General features: G+C 39.0%; 1 protein-coding gene across 8 annotated transcripts in view; it reads left to right on the plus strand.

Moving 5' to 3' along the window:
- Window positions 1-13,251, plus strand: part of Camk4 (calcium/calmodulin dependent protein kinase IV) — a 245,925-nt gene that overhangs the window by 115,534 nt on the left and 117,140 nt on the right. For all 8 annotated transcript variants that reach the window (XM_031365261.1, XM_031365258.1, XM_031365260.1 and 5 more), the window contains one exon: window positions 12,985-13,063. In XM_031365261.1, coding sequence (XP_031221121.1) covers window positions 12,985-13,063 — 79 coding nt within the window. The remainder of the gene's footprint in view (window positions 1-12,984; window positions 13,064-13,251) is intronic.

Genomic DNA, 13,251 nt, shown 5'->3' on the forward strand with positions numbered 1-13,251 from the left:
CCAGGGTTTGGCTAAGATGTTGGAACATTGGCGGAGGTCAGAGAGCAATGTTTAATTTTGTCTAGCTATTAGTAAATCATATCTTCGGGGACGCCCAGCATGCGAGACTATAGCAAGGACATATCTGGGCTACCTCTGAGCTAAGGGTTGCAGGAGATGGCTCCCTTGAAGCTTTTTGCTTCATAAACTGCTGTCACACAAAGTGTGTGTGGCACTAGGAGTTTTAAACTTTGAGTCAAGACTTGGGAGATAGCTCAGCTGGTTAAGTGCTTGCCACATAAGCAGGAATTCAATCCCCAGAATTCACATTAAAAAGCCAAGTATGGTGACATGCACCTGGAATCCTAGCACAGGGCCTGACCTGCAAGCCCAGATCCCAGTGAGAGATCCTGTCTCAAAATCAAGGTGACTGACAGCAAAGGCTCTCCTGAAACCTTTACACTTGTTCACATACCTGTGCATGTGCACCAGCATACACACACACACACACACACACACACACACACACACACGCACACACGAGTAAAGAACATTAAGATAAGTGAATGCTAAGGGAGTCTGTCATTTGCATACATGTATCACATGTAATCACAGTAGTGTAAAGAGGTTTTTCAGTTTAAAATAAAATAATGTTGGATAGAACTTCAGATTTGTAGGAATAAATGAAGTCTTAAGAAAAAAAAAAACCTCAAGAACCTTAAATCACAGAAAGGACTCATCTTACTTTTTCTTGCTGTCTTTTTAACAACTGACTCTTTCAATTGAAATCAAATACTTGAAGTGTATTATGCATTATTGTAACACGTAATATATAAAACATAGTATTATAACAGTCGTAAGGATAGAGAAAGGGGGAAGGTGATAGAACTATTGCTTTAAGACTCTATGCTTTACAATTTTAGATGTGAACAAACTATAACAAACTAATGAATATACTGTAGTTCTGAGAGCAATAACAGAATAAAGCAGTGATGTGCATTAAAGCCAAGACAAGAGATAAAAAATAGAGTATCAGAAAACACTAAAATATTTCCTTAGTCTAAATGATGGTAAGAAAGTGAGAAAAAGAGAATAGCAGAAAGTCAAAACCAAACCAAAGTCCCACAAATAGTCCACTTTGTTTTCTTTTCTTTTCTTTTTTTTCACTTAGTTTATTGAATGCACACCATAATGCTGTATGTCCAGGACCTCAGAAAGGAATAGTCCACTTTCTTAAACTTAACAATGTCACAGATCTTATTACAGTTGACTGAATATTACATTCCAAAAGCATACCTTAATACGTTGAACACAAATTCAAGAATCAGCTGTGTGCTGTCTGTACACGATGCACTTTACATACTGAGGCATAGGTTAAACGCAGGCCATTCAAATGGTCAGTAGAGGAAAGCTGTTGTTTTCTGGTTAGCTGATAGAAAATACGCTACAAGAAAGGGAGATGCCAACGATTGAGGAGCAGTCATGACAATAAAGGGGTCGGTGCATCAAACGTACACGCCAGAAATAGCATAAAGTAAGAAGTGCCGATGAGGAATGATAGACACCAAACCTGGAGATTTGACATCATTCTCAATGACGACTGTATAAACAAGCACACAAACGCTAAGAGCGCGTGGGTGAGCAGTGCCAAGCCTTGAGCACACAAACGCTAAGAGCGCGTGGGTGAGCAGTGCCAAGCCTTGACCCCGTTTCCGTTTGTGAAGCTCACATTCAGTGACAGCATGCCATTTTTGAGAACATACAAGCTATTTTTCAGAGAAGTTCATATATGAAAACATAATTTAATTCTCTACATGATTTAAACATTATGTACGGTGTGTGCTTTTTACAAAGTATAGTTAAATTTACAGTTTGAATTTAAAAATTAAGAAGATAGTGGGAAACTCTCCTAAGTAATTGGAAAGTAGACAGTAGACACCACACTTTTAGATAAGCCATAGGACGAACAAAGCAGTGAAAGTGTTAGCAAATATTTTCAAATGAGATTTGTGATAGCTCAAATGATATCTGAAGGGAAATTTTGATATTGCATTCTCAAAGAAAAGTAGCTTAAAATCAGTTATTTTAGCTTTTACTCCAAGATGCTGAAGAAAAGCAAAAAAAAAAAAAAAAAAAAAAAAAAAAAAAAAAAAAAAAAAAAAAAAAAAAAAAAAAAAAAAAAAAAAAAAAAGGAAGCAACTTATTATTTAAAGAGAAACACACACACACACACACACAACTGAATGGAAGCAATAAAAGGATGCACCTAACCCTCTAGAGACTGGAGGCCCCAGGGAGTTTAGAGGTCAGGTGGGGTGGGGGGTGGGGACATCCACATGGAGACAGGGGGTGGGGAGGAGGTATGGGATGTGGAACAGTTGGAGGGTGGATGGAGGGGGTGATAAAATGTGGAGTATAAAATAATAAATTAATTAAAATTAAAAAATAAAATAAAAAAGAAAACCAAAATTTTGTCTTTAGACATGATAAAGGGAAGTTTTAGACCACCAGTAAACTGAACAAGACTGAAAAGCCTTAGCCAGGTGGTGGTGGTGGCACAGGGGTTTAATCTAAGCATTTAGGAGGCAGAGGCAGGCGGATCAGGCCAGCCTGGTCTACAGAATGAGTTCCAGGACAGCCAGGACTACACAGAGAAACCCTGTCTTGAAAAAACATAAAAAACAAAACAAAACAAGAGAATGCAAACATCAACAACGACACAACACACAGAAACAACATAGCAGACAGCAACAGCACGACAGACAGCAACAACACAACTGACAACCACACAACAGACAGCAACAACACAACAGACAGCAACAGCACAACAGAAAGCAGCAACACAACAGACAGCAACAACACAACTGACAGCAACAACACAACAGAAAGCAGCAACAGCACAACAGACATTCAAGCATCTAATATGTGCTAGCCCAACACTTCATTCCTTTGATATTTCTTAGCATATTCTTTTCCTGTTTCCATTTTATACTTAAACTCCTTAAGGGTCAGAGCCATCCTTTTAGTCCTGTGCAGTTCCTGTACTGTGGTTAATGCATTGGTTTTTGTGTGTGTGTGTGTGTGTGTGTGTGTGTGTGCATGTGTTTGTGTGTGCGTGTGTGTGTGTGTGTGCATATATGTGTATGTGTGCGTGTGCACACGTGTGCATGCATGTGTGTATGTGCGTGTATGTGTGCGTGCATGTGCGTGCATGCGAGTGTGTGTGTGCATGTGTGTGTGCATGTGTGCGTGTGTATGCATGTGTGTGTGTATGCGTGCGTGTGTGTGTGTGTGTGTGTGTGTCTGTGTGTGTGTGTGTGTGTAGAGGACAACCTTGGCCATTGGTTCTTGTCTTCCTTTATGTTGGTTCTGAGACCCAATCAGGCTGTCTGGCTTGGCAGCGAGCATCTTTAGCTACTGAGCCATCCCACCGACCTCGCTGAGTTTCACATTTTTATTTGGAAGAGGTTGATGCATTTCAACAGAATTGACTCAGCTCCCTTTGAGAAGGCGCAGTGATTTCAGATGCTTTTGAAGGTACGAAAAAATATTGTAATTTCCACACACATTTAAGCGTCATGTTTACATTCTAATACCTTCAGCCTTATAACGGAATGTACTACGATGAAGTAGCTCTTATAGTCTTTTGGCCCCATTTGGAAAAACAAGCATGAAATCTTGGAGATAGCTTTCTTTGAATGATTGTGTGTTACTGGGCTGGTTGTGTGCATTTCATTGGCTACCTGACACCGGGGCGATTACTTTCTAAATCAGAATCTTTCTCTTATTCAGAAGAAAATAATGTAATCTCATTAGAAAGTTGGAACTCAGTTATGGAGAAAATGTTACAAATATATCCACTAAATGTTTGTTGGAAATAGGTGAGTACCTCATTGTTTATTCAAGACGTACTATTTAAGTAAAATGTAGTGTCTTCTTTCAGTACCAGCAATGAACTGTACTATAGCAGCAATGTACGTTAATTCTAAAATATATGAGAATGTGATTTTCATTGAAAAAAATGGCAATTGTGGACTGAGAGATTGCATGGCTGACATGTTTAACACTGGATAAATGGTATTCAAAGCTGCTGGCTATTACTTATTAGTATAATAAACTTAAGCAAAGATGTGAAGGTTGGATTGCATATAAATTAAATATATTAAGTAGATGGTATCAAATGGCAGGAAAATACTGAATGGAGAATGAAGATAAATGAATGAGCTATAGGTGATCTCACACCATATTATGACATTAGACATTTGGGCAAGAATTCAACTTTGGATGTTTTTTGTGCATATACTACACACAAGGTATGCAGTTCAGGGTAAAAGGAAACCCAGAGTAGAGCTGGCAATTGACTCAGGCTGTAAAGCTGCTCTCTGGAGTACTGAAGAAGAACTGCTCTGGAGGCCACAAAAGGCTGGTGAAAAAACTCGGGGGCAGCAAAAGGTTGGTTAAAAAAAGAATGAAAGAGAAAGGGGAGAAAGAATCAGAAATACATGCACACACAGATGAATAGGGCAAATGTCAACAAGCTCCCAATTTCACACATATGCAAAAACACACACATACATGCATGCACGCACACACACACACACACCAGCATGGGTGGAACAAATATCAACAAGCTCCCAATTTCACACATGCACACACACACAGACACACACATACACACACACACTCACACATTTGGGGTATGGAACGAATCTCCAACCACTTGTGTATAAAAATACACATTTTTGGTGGATGGAGCAAACTTTAACAAGGTCCCAATTTCACTCATACACATACATACATACATACATACATACATACATACATATGTACACACACACACACATTCACACACTAGGTGGATGTAACAAATCTCCAACCGTTTTACATTTGTACATATACACACATTTTTTGGTGGATGGAGAGAACTCTAGCAAGCTGGCTCTAGTGACTTTATTTTTTTCTCTCACAACTTATATATCCAAGCAAAATATTTCAAGCAGTATAGAAAGTACAATGTGACTACATTCTATTTTTCTTTTAGTGAATGACTATAAAAATAAGCTAGTATGTTCCCCAATACTTTCACATGAAAAAAATTTCAAAGTACAGGTAAAACAAAGAAACAAACAGCCAAATTGTTATTCCCAAGAACCCACATACATTTGTAACTACGCAACTTGTTAGAGATTAACAAAGTGTGAGTAAGCAAGGTAGTTTTCTCAGCCAGCATCTCTTACTGGCAGGCAGCAATTTGTGGTTACAAAGAAAGGATCAGGTATTTTATTATTTATCTTAAAAAGTAATGTTATAAAATTTTTAAAAGAATCATAAATCTAAACTTTCATATATATAAAAAAAACCCAGTCATTTCTACTTTTAATCCTCAGAATGCACATCTACTCATCAGTAGTTCTTATTAAATCATATCAGGAAGCTGGGGGAAAATGGAGACAAGAAGTCAATCACCACCTAAATTGCCAGTCCAGCCTCAGTGACGTCACATCAAGCAATGTTAGACTACCATTGTTCCTGTCACATCAGGCAATGCTAGTTAGACCACCATTGTTCCTGTCACGTCAGGCAATGCTAGTTAGGCCGCCATTGTTCCTGTTCCCTGACCTCAAAAAGGCCTCAGCTCAACTAATACGTGCACTTTTCTTAACTTCAAATTGGTCCTTAAGATTTTTTTGCATCAAAGTCACGAGCAAAAACATCTTAACCTAGTTTCACTAACAATTTATTTTTCCATTTGCTTTCTAAGGGTGGTGGTCTTTGCTGACAATGCACATCTCTAAGTTCTTTCCTAGGGTGGCGATAGAATCATTAATCTGCTCCAGCAGCAATTCCTGAAAGAGATCAAGCATATAATTGTGAGCGCCAGAGATACTGCCCAGTGAGAGATTGGAAGGCTATTAGAGTTTTCGTACAATTCTTAGATTAAGAGGGATGTGAAGGCAGCAAGCAGGGCAAAACACAACAACATCAAGTCCTCAGGGCACGTAGTCCCCCGGGCTCCGCCTCTTTGCGGCAAACCCATCGTGATTGGGCTAACTCGTGGGCCACATTCCAAGGGCCATGCATCCAGGCATGGTCCTTGGAAGATGGAGCTCATGTTGATGACCAAAGTGAAGAGGGAAGAGTGGGAAGTCTTTAAGGAGAGTAGAGGTCCGTGAGACAGCAGGGATGGAGTGAGCTGGCATCAGGATGAAGCAACAACTAAGAAAGATTCAGGTAGACAGCCAGAAGAGTGAGGACGGAACACCAAGTAGAGCACAGATCCCAGGAGGACTCAGCGTGAACACAAACATGAAAAGGGGAAGAGTATTTAGGAAGAACTCTGATGCCAAGCTTAGCTCAGACCTTGAGCTTGGAGCATCCTAAGGTCTGGGTATTGTTTCCTGACATGGAATTTTTGAGACTTATTGGGAGGTTGATATTTGACTCACCTGAAATGCTTCCCGAAAACGACAGCCACTCAATCCCAGCCATCCAATTCCTCAGTTGTAGGTTGAAAATGAAGGTCAGCAGTTAAGTCGTTTGAACTCTTTTTTTCATTCACTGTTGAGCTAAGGGATAGTGTTTTGATTTATATTGGCATGTTTCTGCCATTGATGATGGGGGAATACCTTGGAACACCATGGTTAAAGAGAACCGAGTTCTAAAACATAGATTAAAAATCCAATAAAATCATCCTGTTCAAATATGATTAAAAATCCAATTATCAATATGTAGCCAGTAACATTCATCCTGTTCTATTTTCATTTATGATAGTTGATAAAAAATTTTTTAAAAGAAATATAAAATAGAAAAAAGTTAGAGAAAATCATTTTCAAAACCAACCAGTGCATTTACATTTATAAAAAATTTGAAAAAGTAACCAACTGAAAAGTGACTTGCTCAAAAATTCATTGAAAAGAAAGTCTGTTGAATAGCACTGATTAGTCAGCTCTGTCATCACATTGAATTAATTCATCAACAATTTCAATATAAAAATTAGCTTTTGGTAAAGTTTTTGAAATACTTCAATGAAATCTCAATATACAGATATATAAGCTAATATTTTTAAAGTTTAGGATGATTAAATTAAAAATAGTCTTAACTATATTTATACAAAAATATCACTTCAGTAAATTTGTTCACGACATAGTGTATATTATTTTCCAAATTCAAATATCAGGCTTAAATGTGTGAATCTAAAACTAGAATATTATTTTTATATGTTTATATAAAATTATTTCAATTTAAAAGTCATGGCAGGGCTAGGGATACAGCTAAGTTGGTAAAGGGCTTACTATGCAGCCACAAGGACCCAAGACAGTCCTCCGTAACCCATGTGAAAAGATGAGCCCAGCAGTCTAGGTCAGTGATTCTAACACTTGAGAGGCAGAAGCAGGAAGGCTCCTGGGCCTTGTGGGTGAACCAGTCTAGCTAAGTCAATGAGCTCCAAGTTCAGAAAGATGCCTTGTCTCATAAAGTAAGATGGGGAAAGAGGAAAACAGCTGTCCTCAAGCTCTGGTCTCCACGTGCACACATATACACACAAATGTACATGTGTGCACACAGGCCCACACAGGTCCAAGCACATGAACATGGGCAAATGTACACATAGACATACAGATACATCTAAAAAGACTTGATTTTAATTTCACCGATTACTTTTAGCATAGAAACTTACTAAGTAGTGTTGCACCTTCACTGCAGTATAGCCTCCATAGGGAATTGTACTAAAATTCTGAGATCCAAAAGGAACAAGGAGATTATAGACTTGTACATAGACACATGTGATTCCACCAGGAGCTGCGTTGTCCCTGACTGTTCCCTTACAGCTCTTTAACAAGATGACTAAGGAGGCCAGAAACCACTCCAGTGAGAGTTTCTTTTAACTGCTGTGCTGTTCGTGAAAAAATCAATACTCTTTCAGAGACTAGCTTTTTACACTGGTTTTCTTGACCATAAGTGTTAGAAAAGTTACGCTGAGCTGATGTTTCATCTAATACGATGGTTATCATCATACACACATACGCACACACACACACACACACACACATGCACACACACACACACACCAAGGTTTGAAGGGTTACAAGTACAAACAACACTATACTTTTCATTAAACATAAAGAGGAGATAATCCATACTGCAATAAGTTTTTAAAAAAATCGTGTATAATATGATTTTGCAATGTAGTACGTATTATACACACGTACATGCTCCTTATTGTTCTACTGAAGCTACGGAGGAACATCTGGGTGAATTTAGGGATTTGAGGGAAACACTGAGATAAGATATTTGAGCATGTTTCAAATGTGAAGTCCTTTGCTACTGCATACAGGACAATTTATCCTGCCCTCCATCTTCCCGTGCTCCTCAAGCAGATTCAAGAGGGCACAGCATCCTCTTCCAGTCTCCTTTGACACAAGCTCTGTCTGTCTCCCTCAGCATCTTCTTCTAGTCTCCTTTGACACAAGCTCTGTCTGTGACACCCCCCCCTCAGTCTCTCTCATTCCTGCACTCTCTTCTTTCTTATTTTAATTTTAAAAATTCATTTTTCTTTTTTCCTGCAAATGAAATTCTGTCCATTTGCTTTCTGAGAGCTGGGCAACAAGTGGCATTGAAAAGATCACTTACAGTTGAAGTCTTCTTCGAATGGAAGAAGTAAATCAGAGGCTTGGATGTGCACACTGCTTTCAAAAAGGATAGCACATTGTTAAAACAGGTCAGCCACAAAGTGGTTCCCTCACCGCTGGGGTTCAGAGGTTAGCTTTCTCCTGGAGAACCAGCAGGGCACTGTGATCTGGACGCTCTTTGGAAATGCAGGAGAATTCAGACTCAGAATCTCTAAGCCACAGGATTGTAGAGCTTCAGTTGGCACCTCTAGATCCTGACTTTGCCTGTGTCTGGGACAATATGCTTTCTGGCTGTGGAACATTGTCTTTGCCAAGATCATGGGGTTTCACAAGAGAGTGTTACTCTTTTGTGAAAGGCAGAAGTATTGCCATGGAAGCAAAGACTCATCTTTTCCTAGTGTGGTGGTACTTAATGGATGTTGTTATGTCAAAATATTAATCATGTTTAAGCATCTCAAAGCATTTTAATTTTGTCTGTTGCATTCAATTTTTATTTTATTTTATTTTTATTTTACTCTGCTTTCAGCTCGTATGTGTTCCTGTAAGGAAATAGCTTCCTAACTGCTGAGGTCCAGCTAACGCTCTTCCCTGATAAAACACCTAGAAACAAAGCCAGAGTCTACAGGAACTGTCACAGTTGAAAGCCCAGCGTGTCACCCTGCATTCCATTTGATTACTCTTTCCTGACTGACAGTCCTGTCTTTCCTGTTAATGTTAGATTAGGTGAATTATGAAAGAAGACTACTTATAACCCTAAGTTGACACATGTGTCTGTGCGTGCATGCGTGCATGCGTACTGGGGATCACATGTGCCTCTGTGTGCACGTGGAAGCCAGAGGAGGATTGGTGGAAGTCAGTCCTCCCCTTCCACCACATGGTCTCTGGCATTGAATCCAGGTGGCCACGCTTTTGGCGAGTGTCTTTACACGCTAAGCTGTCTTACAGGCCCCAAGCAGACTCTTTCTACGTCACGTAAAAGGAAGGAAAACTGATGGAAGTCCCCCAAGTGTAGCTCCGTTCTGTTGTGCTGTCTCCTCCTGCAAAGCCACAGCTAATCTTTTCCAAATGCACCGAATAGGAACTGTGTATGCAGATAGCCTTGGGATCCATTCTCATTCAAACTGCCACAGTAACCAAGGGAGGGGTGTGGTGTTTTGGAGATCCCCCTGGTTTCTTAGAACCCTGATGAGTAATTTGGAGGGAAGTATCCAGCACATCATACTGTGATATTCATTTAATAACCCATCTCTTCTGGGACCAATCTTGTACACCTACTGCATAACCTGGCTTCTACTTAGGCTCCAAGTTAAAGACACAAAAGGAAAGATTGAAAACCAGGATTGGCCTATGAGGAAGAATGGCCTCAGTTATGGGTGGATTTCATGTCTTGATCATTATTAATGATACTTCAGTACATGTGGGAAAGCAGGGCATTTTCTAAGTTGTATTTTGAGATTAATTTGTCACTAGGGGTTTCTGCCAGGCATGTTCATAGAACCTTAGTTCTGATGAATTTCCCCACTCCTCTGTCCATGTTATTGCTTACTACTTTATTAGTGAGTGTTCATCTCTTTTCTCTTGTTCTACTTGCCAACTACCATGAAATTTGCAGGAAATAGATGTTACGGAAAAGTATTTACACTGAGTTAGGTAACTGACGCCCAGAGAGACAAATATCACATATTCTTTCTCATAGGCTGATCCTGGTTTCCAATCTTTCCTTTTGTGTCTTTAACTTGGAGTATAAGTAGAAGCCAAGAAATAGCTCAACTGGGGATCAGGCAGGCCCCAAATTCACAAAGATCCACCTGCTTCTACCTCCTTAGAGCTGGGACTAAAGGGACTAGATTTCTATTCTATTTCTGTGAGGTTTTTCTAGACTCGACATAGAAGTGAAGCCATTCATAATCGTCCTTTTAAGCATGGCTTTATTTATTTTAATGTGATCTTCCAGGTTTATCTGTGTTTCTGGAAAATGACAGAACTGTCTTGTTTTTATAGTGTTTCATTGTGTGTGCCTGTCACATTCACATCAGGGCGGGAACTTGGGTGGATTCCATGTCTTGATCATTATTAATGATACTGCAGCGAATGTGGGAGGGCTTACGTTGTTTCTTTAATAACCTGCTCAGTGTTGGACAATATTGAGTCATAGAAAATTAATCTGCTTAAATGTTTAAAGGATAGTTTATAGTTGTATCTTTTTTTTTTTTTACATTGGCTGTGTTAATTTAATCCCAATTGACAATGTACATAAATGACCTTGTACATCTTCAGAAATATTCATTTGGTTCACCTTTTTTATAAAAGCCATTTTGACAGGTGAAACATGGCTTCCCCTGTTCTTTGGACTTGCTGTCTCTGGGGACTAGTTGTATAGTCGCCACACCAGCTGAGCATTGACTTGTCTGCTTTTTAAGACATGTCTAGACCTTTTCCACTGTTGTGAATCTGTGTGTTTGTTTTCTTAATATTGAGTTAAGTTCCTTACACATTTTTGATATTTACCTTTTATCTGGGATGCTTTATAAATATTTTCTCCCATTCCATTGTTTTTTCTTTCCCCCGAAGCGGATCTTGTTTTAGCTGTACTTGACAGACGATGATTCTTTCTCCACTGAACAGTCTCTCTATAAAGGACGGAGTCTTCACATATACACAGAACTATATCTGCATGGCTTTTGCATTCTGCTGCTTGTTTAGTTTTCTCTAAATACAAACTAGCTTAATTTAGTTGGAAGTGTTGCTCATGTGTTCTGTCTCCTTGGTGAAATCTTGTCTACATGTTCTAGCGATTGCTGTGGACGTGTTTAGTCCCCAAGTGTATTTATGGGTATTCTTACTCCTTTTGGCTCTATGCATGAGCATCATGTAGTTTGGAGATCTGTTGTTAGATGCATTTACATTTATGCATATTGTGTTATTTTTAGGGAATTTGGCCTTTCAAAATTAAATAATGTTCCCTTATCAGTTTTCTGAGATTTACTTTGTTTGATATTAATATAGCTGTTTTCTTTTGTTGAAGTTCTGAGCATATCTTTTATTGGTCATTCTATTTTTTTAACCCACATATGCCTTTTAATACCAGTGGATTTTTGTTTATAGTATGTAGTTTGTCCTACTATTATAATCCAATATAATGCTGTGTAGGTTTTAACTGATATACAAAGTTTACATTTATTGTAATTATTGCTATTGAATTTCAACCTACTACATTATGGCTGCTTTATTTGTTGATCACTTTGATTTTTTTCCTTTTTTGCATATAATTTTGACTTTTGCATTTAACTTTTTATTGATTTTATTTTAAATAATTTATTCTAGTCATTGATCTTCATTATATATATATGGCTTTAGGGTCTACCTTTAAATAATACCGTAACACCTAACAAATAGTGTGACCTTTATTTTTACCTTCACTAACTTCACCTCAAGAACTGCCTGTGTCTTGATGTACATATTTATGGTCTCTTAAGACATTTCTTAACTCACAACAACTGTGATGCACCAGCATGACTTCTGTCTGTCAAAATCTGCTGTGCTCGTGTACCCAGGACATATTTGTTGTAATTCCCTTTGCTCATGTAGAGTTACAGGACCATAAGCTGAATGCATCATCAGAAGTCCTTATGCTTGCTCTTCAGAGTCTAAAAGGCCTGATTTAAACCCATCTGACTTCCAGACCTTTTAGAATGTCCTTTCTCAGAGTAGACAGGTAAACCAGCTTGGCCTGTAGTTCTCTTCCTGTCGATCCTCCTACTCTCCTGTTTTAAGTGTGGCATGGGAGCATTCAGACCATGCTGTTCTACTGTTCTACTGAAGAACTCCCCTCCAGCACAGCACACACATGGAAATAACCATGGAATTCCTGATCACTCTCCTCAACAGATCACAGAAGAGTGGTGGGAGGCATTCCCTACCTCCCTTACCTACTTGAAGAAGTGCAGACTATTTGATTGCAAAGGGGAATGCTGAACTCAAAACCCTGTCCCTGAGGCACTCTGCTTTATTTTCTTCCAAGCATGCACTTTCAGGAATCCTGGGATTCTAGTGTATGGCTGTTCTTGAAAAACACTATTTTCCTGAGAACTTAATTTTCTTGACAGCCTATCAGATGCAACGACCTTGCGTGTGCTATTTGTAACAAGAAGAAAAGCCAGTAAAAGCCTGGAATTTTCTGAGAAATTTCAGTTGAGAAGAAAAAAAAAAAGAGTTTTCCCATCTCAGGTCAGCATCTAGGATTACGAACCCTTGGTAGCCATGAGCGTATCTGTAAGATTTCGTTTGAAGTCTTCAATTGAAGAGTTCACTGAAAGATGTCCTCCTTAAGTCATGTCCGCAGCATAACATTTTCTTTTTGTCTTTTTCCCCCCTCAAGGGGTGCTACATCCATTGTGTACAGATGCAAGCAGAAGGGGACCCAGAAGCCCTATGCTCTCAAAGTGTTAAAGAAAACAGTAAGTTTATTTCATTATATATCAGTATCTCCGAGAGACCTGAGAAGTAAGAAACCAGACTCAAAAAAAAAAAAAACCAAAGTGGTCATGGAGAAGCCAAGCTGGTTTGTTGTGTGATGGGAACCATGGGATGCTTTGATAGCCGCTGGTTCTTAGGCGGGATGCGGTTTGTGGAGAAGGATGAGAGG

Source organism: Mastomys coucha, unplaced genomic scaffold (assembly GCF_008632895.1).
Source record: "Mastomys coucha isolate ucsf_1 unplaced genomic scaffold, UCSF_Mcou_1 pScaffold13, whole genome shotgun sequence".
In the NCBI taxonomy this organism is placed as follows: Eukaryota; Metazoa; Chordata; class Mammalia; order Rodentia; family Muridae; genus Mastomys; species Mastomys coucha.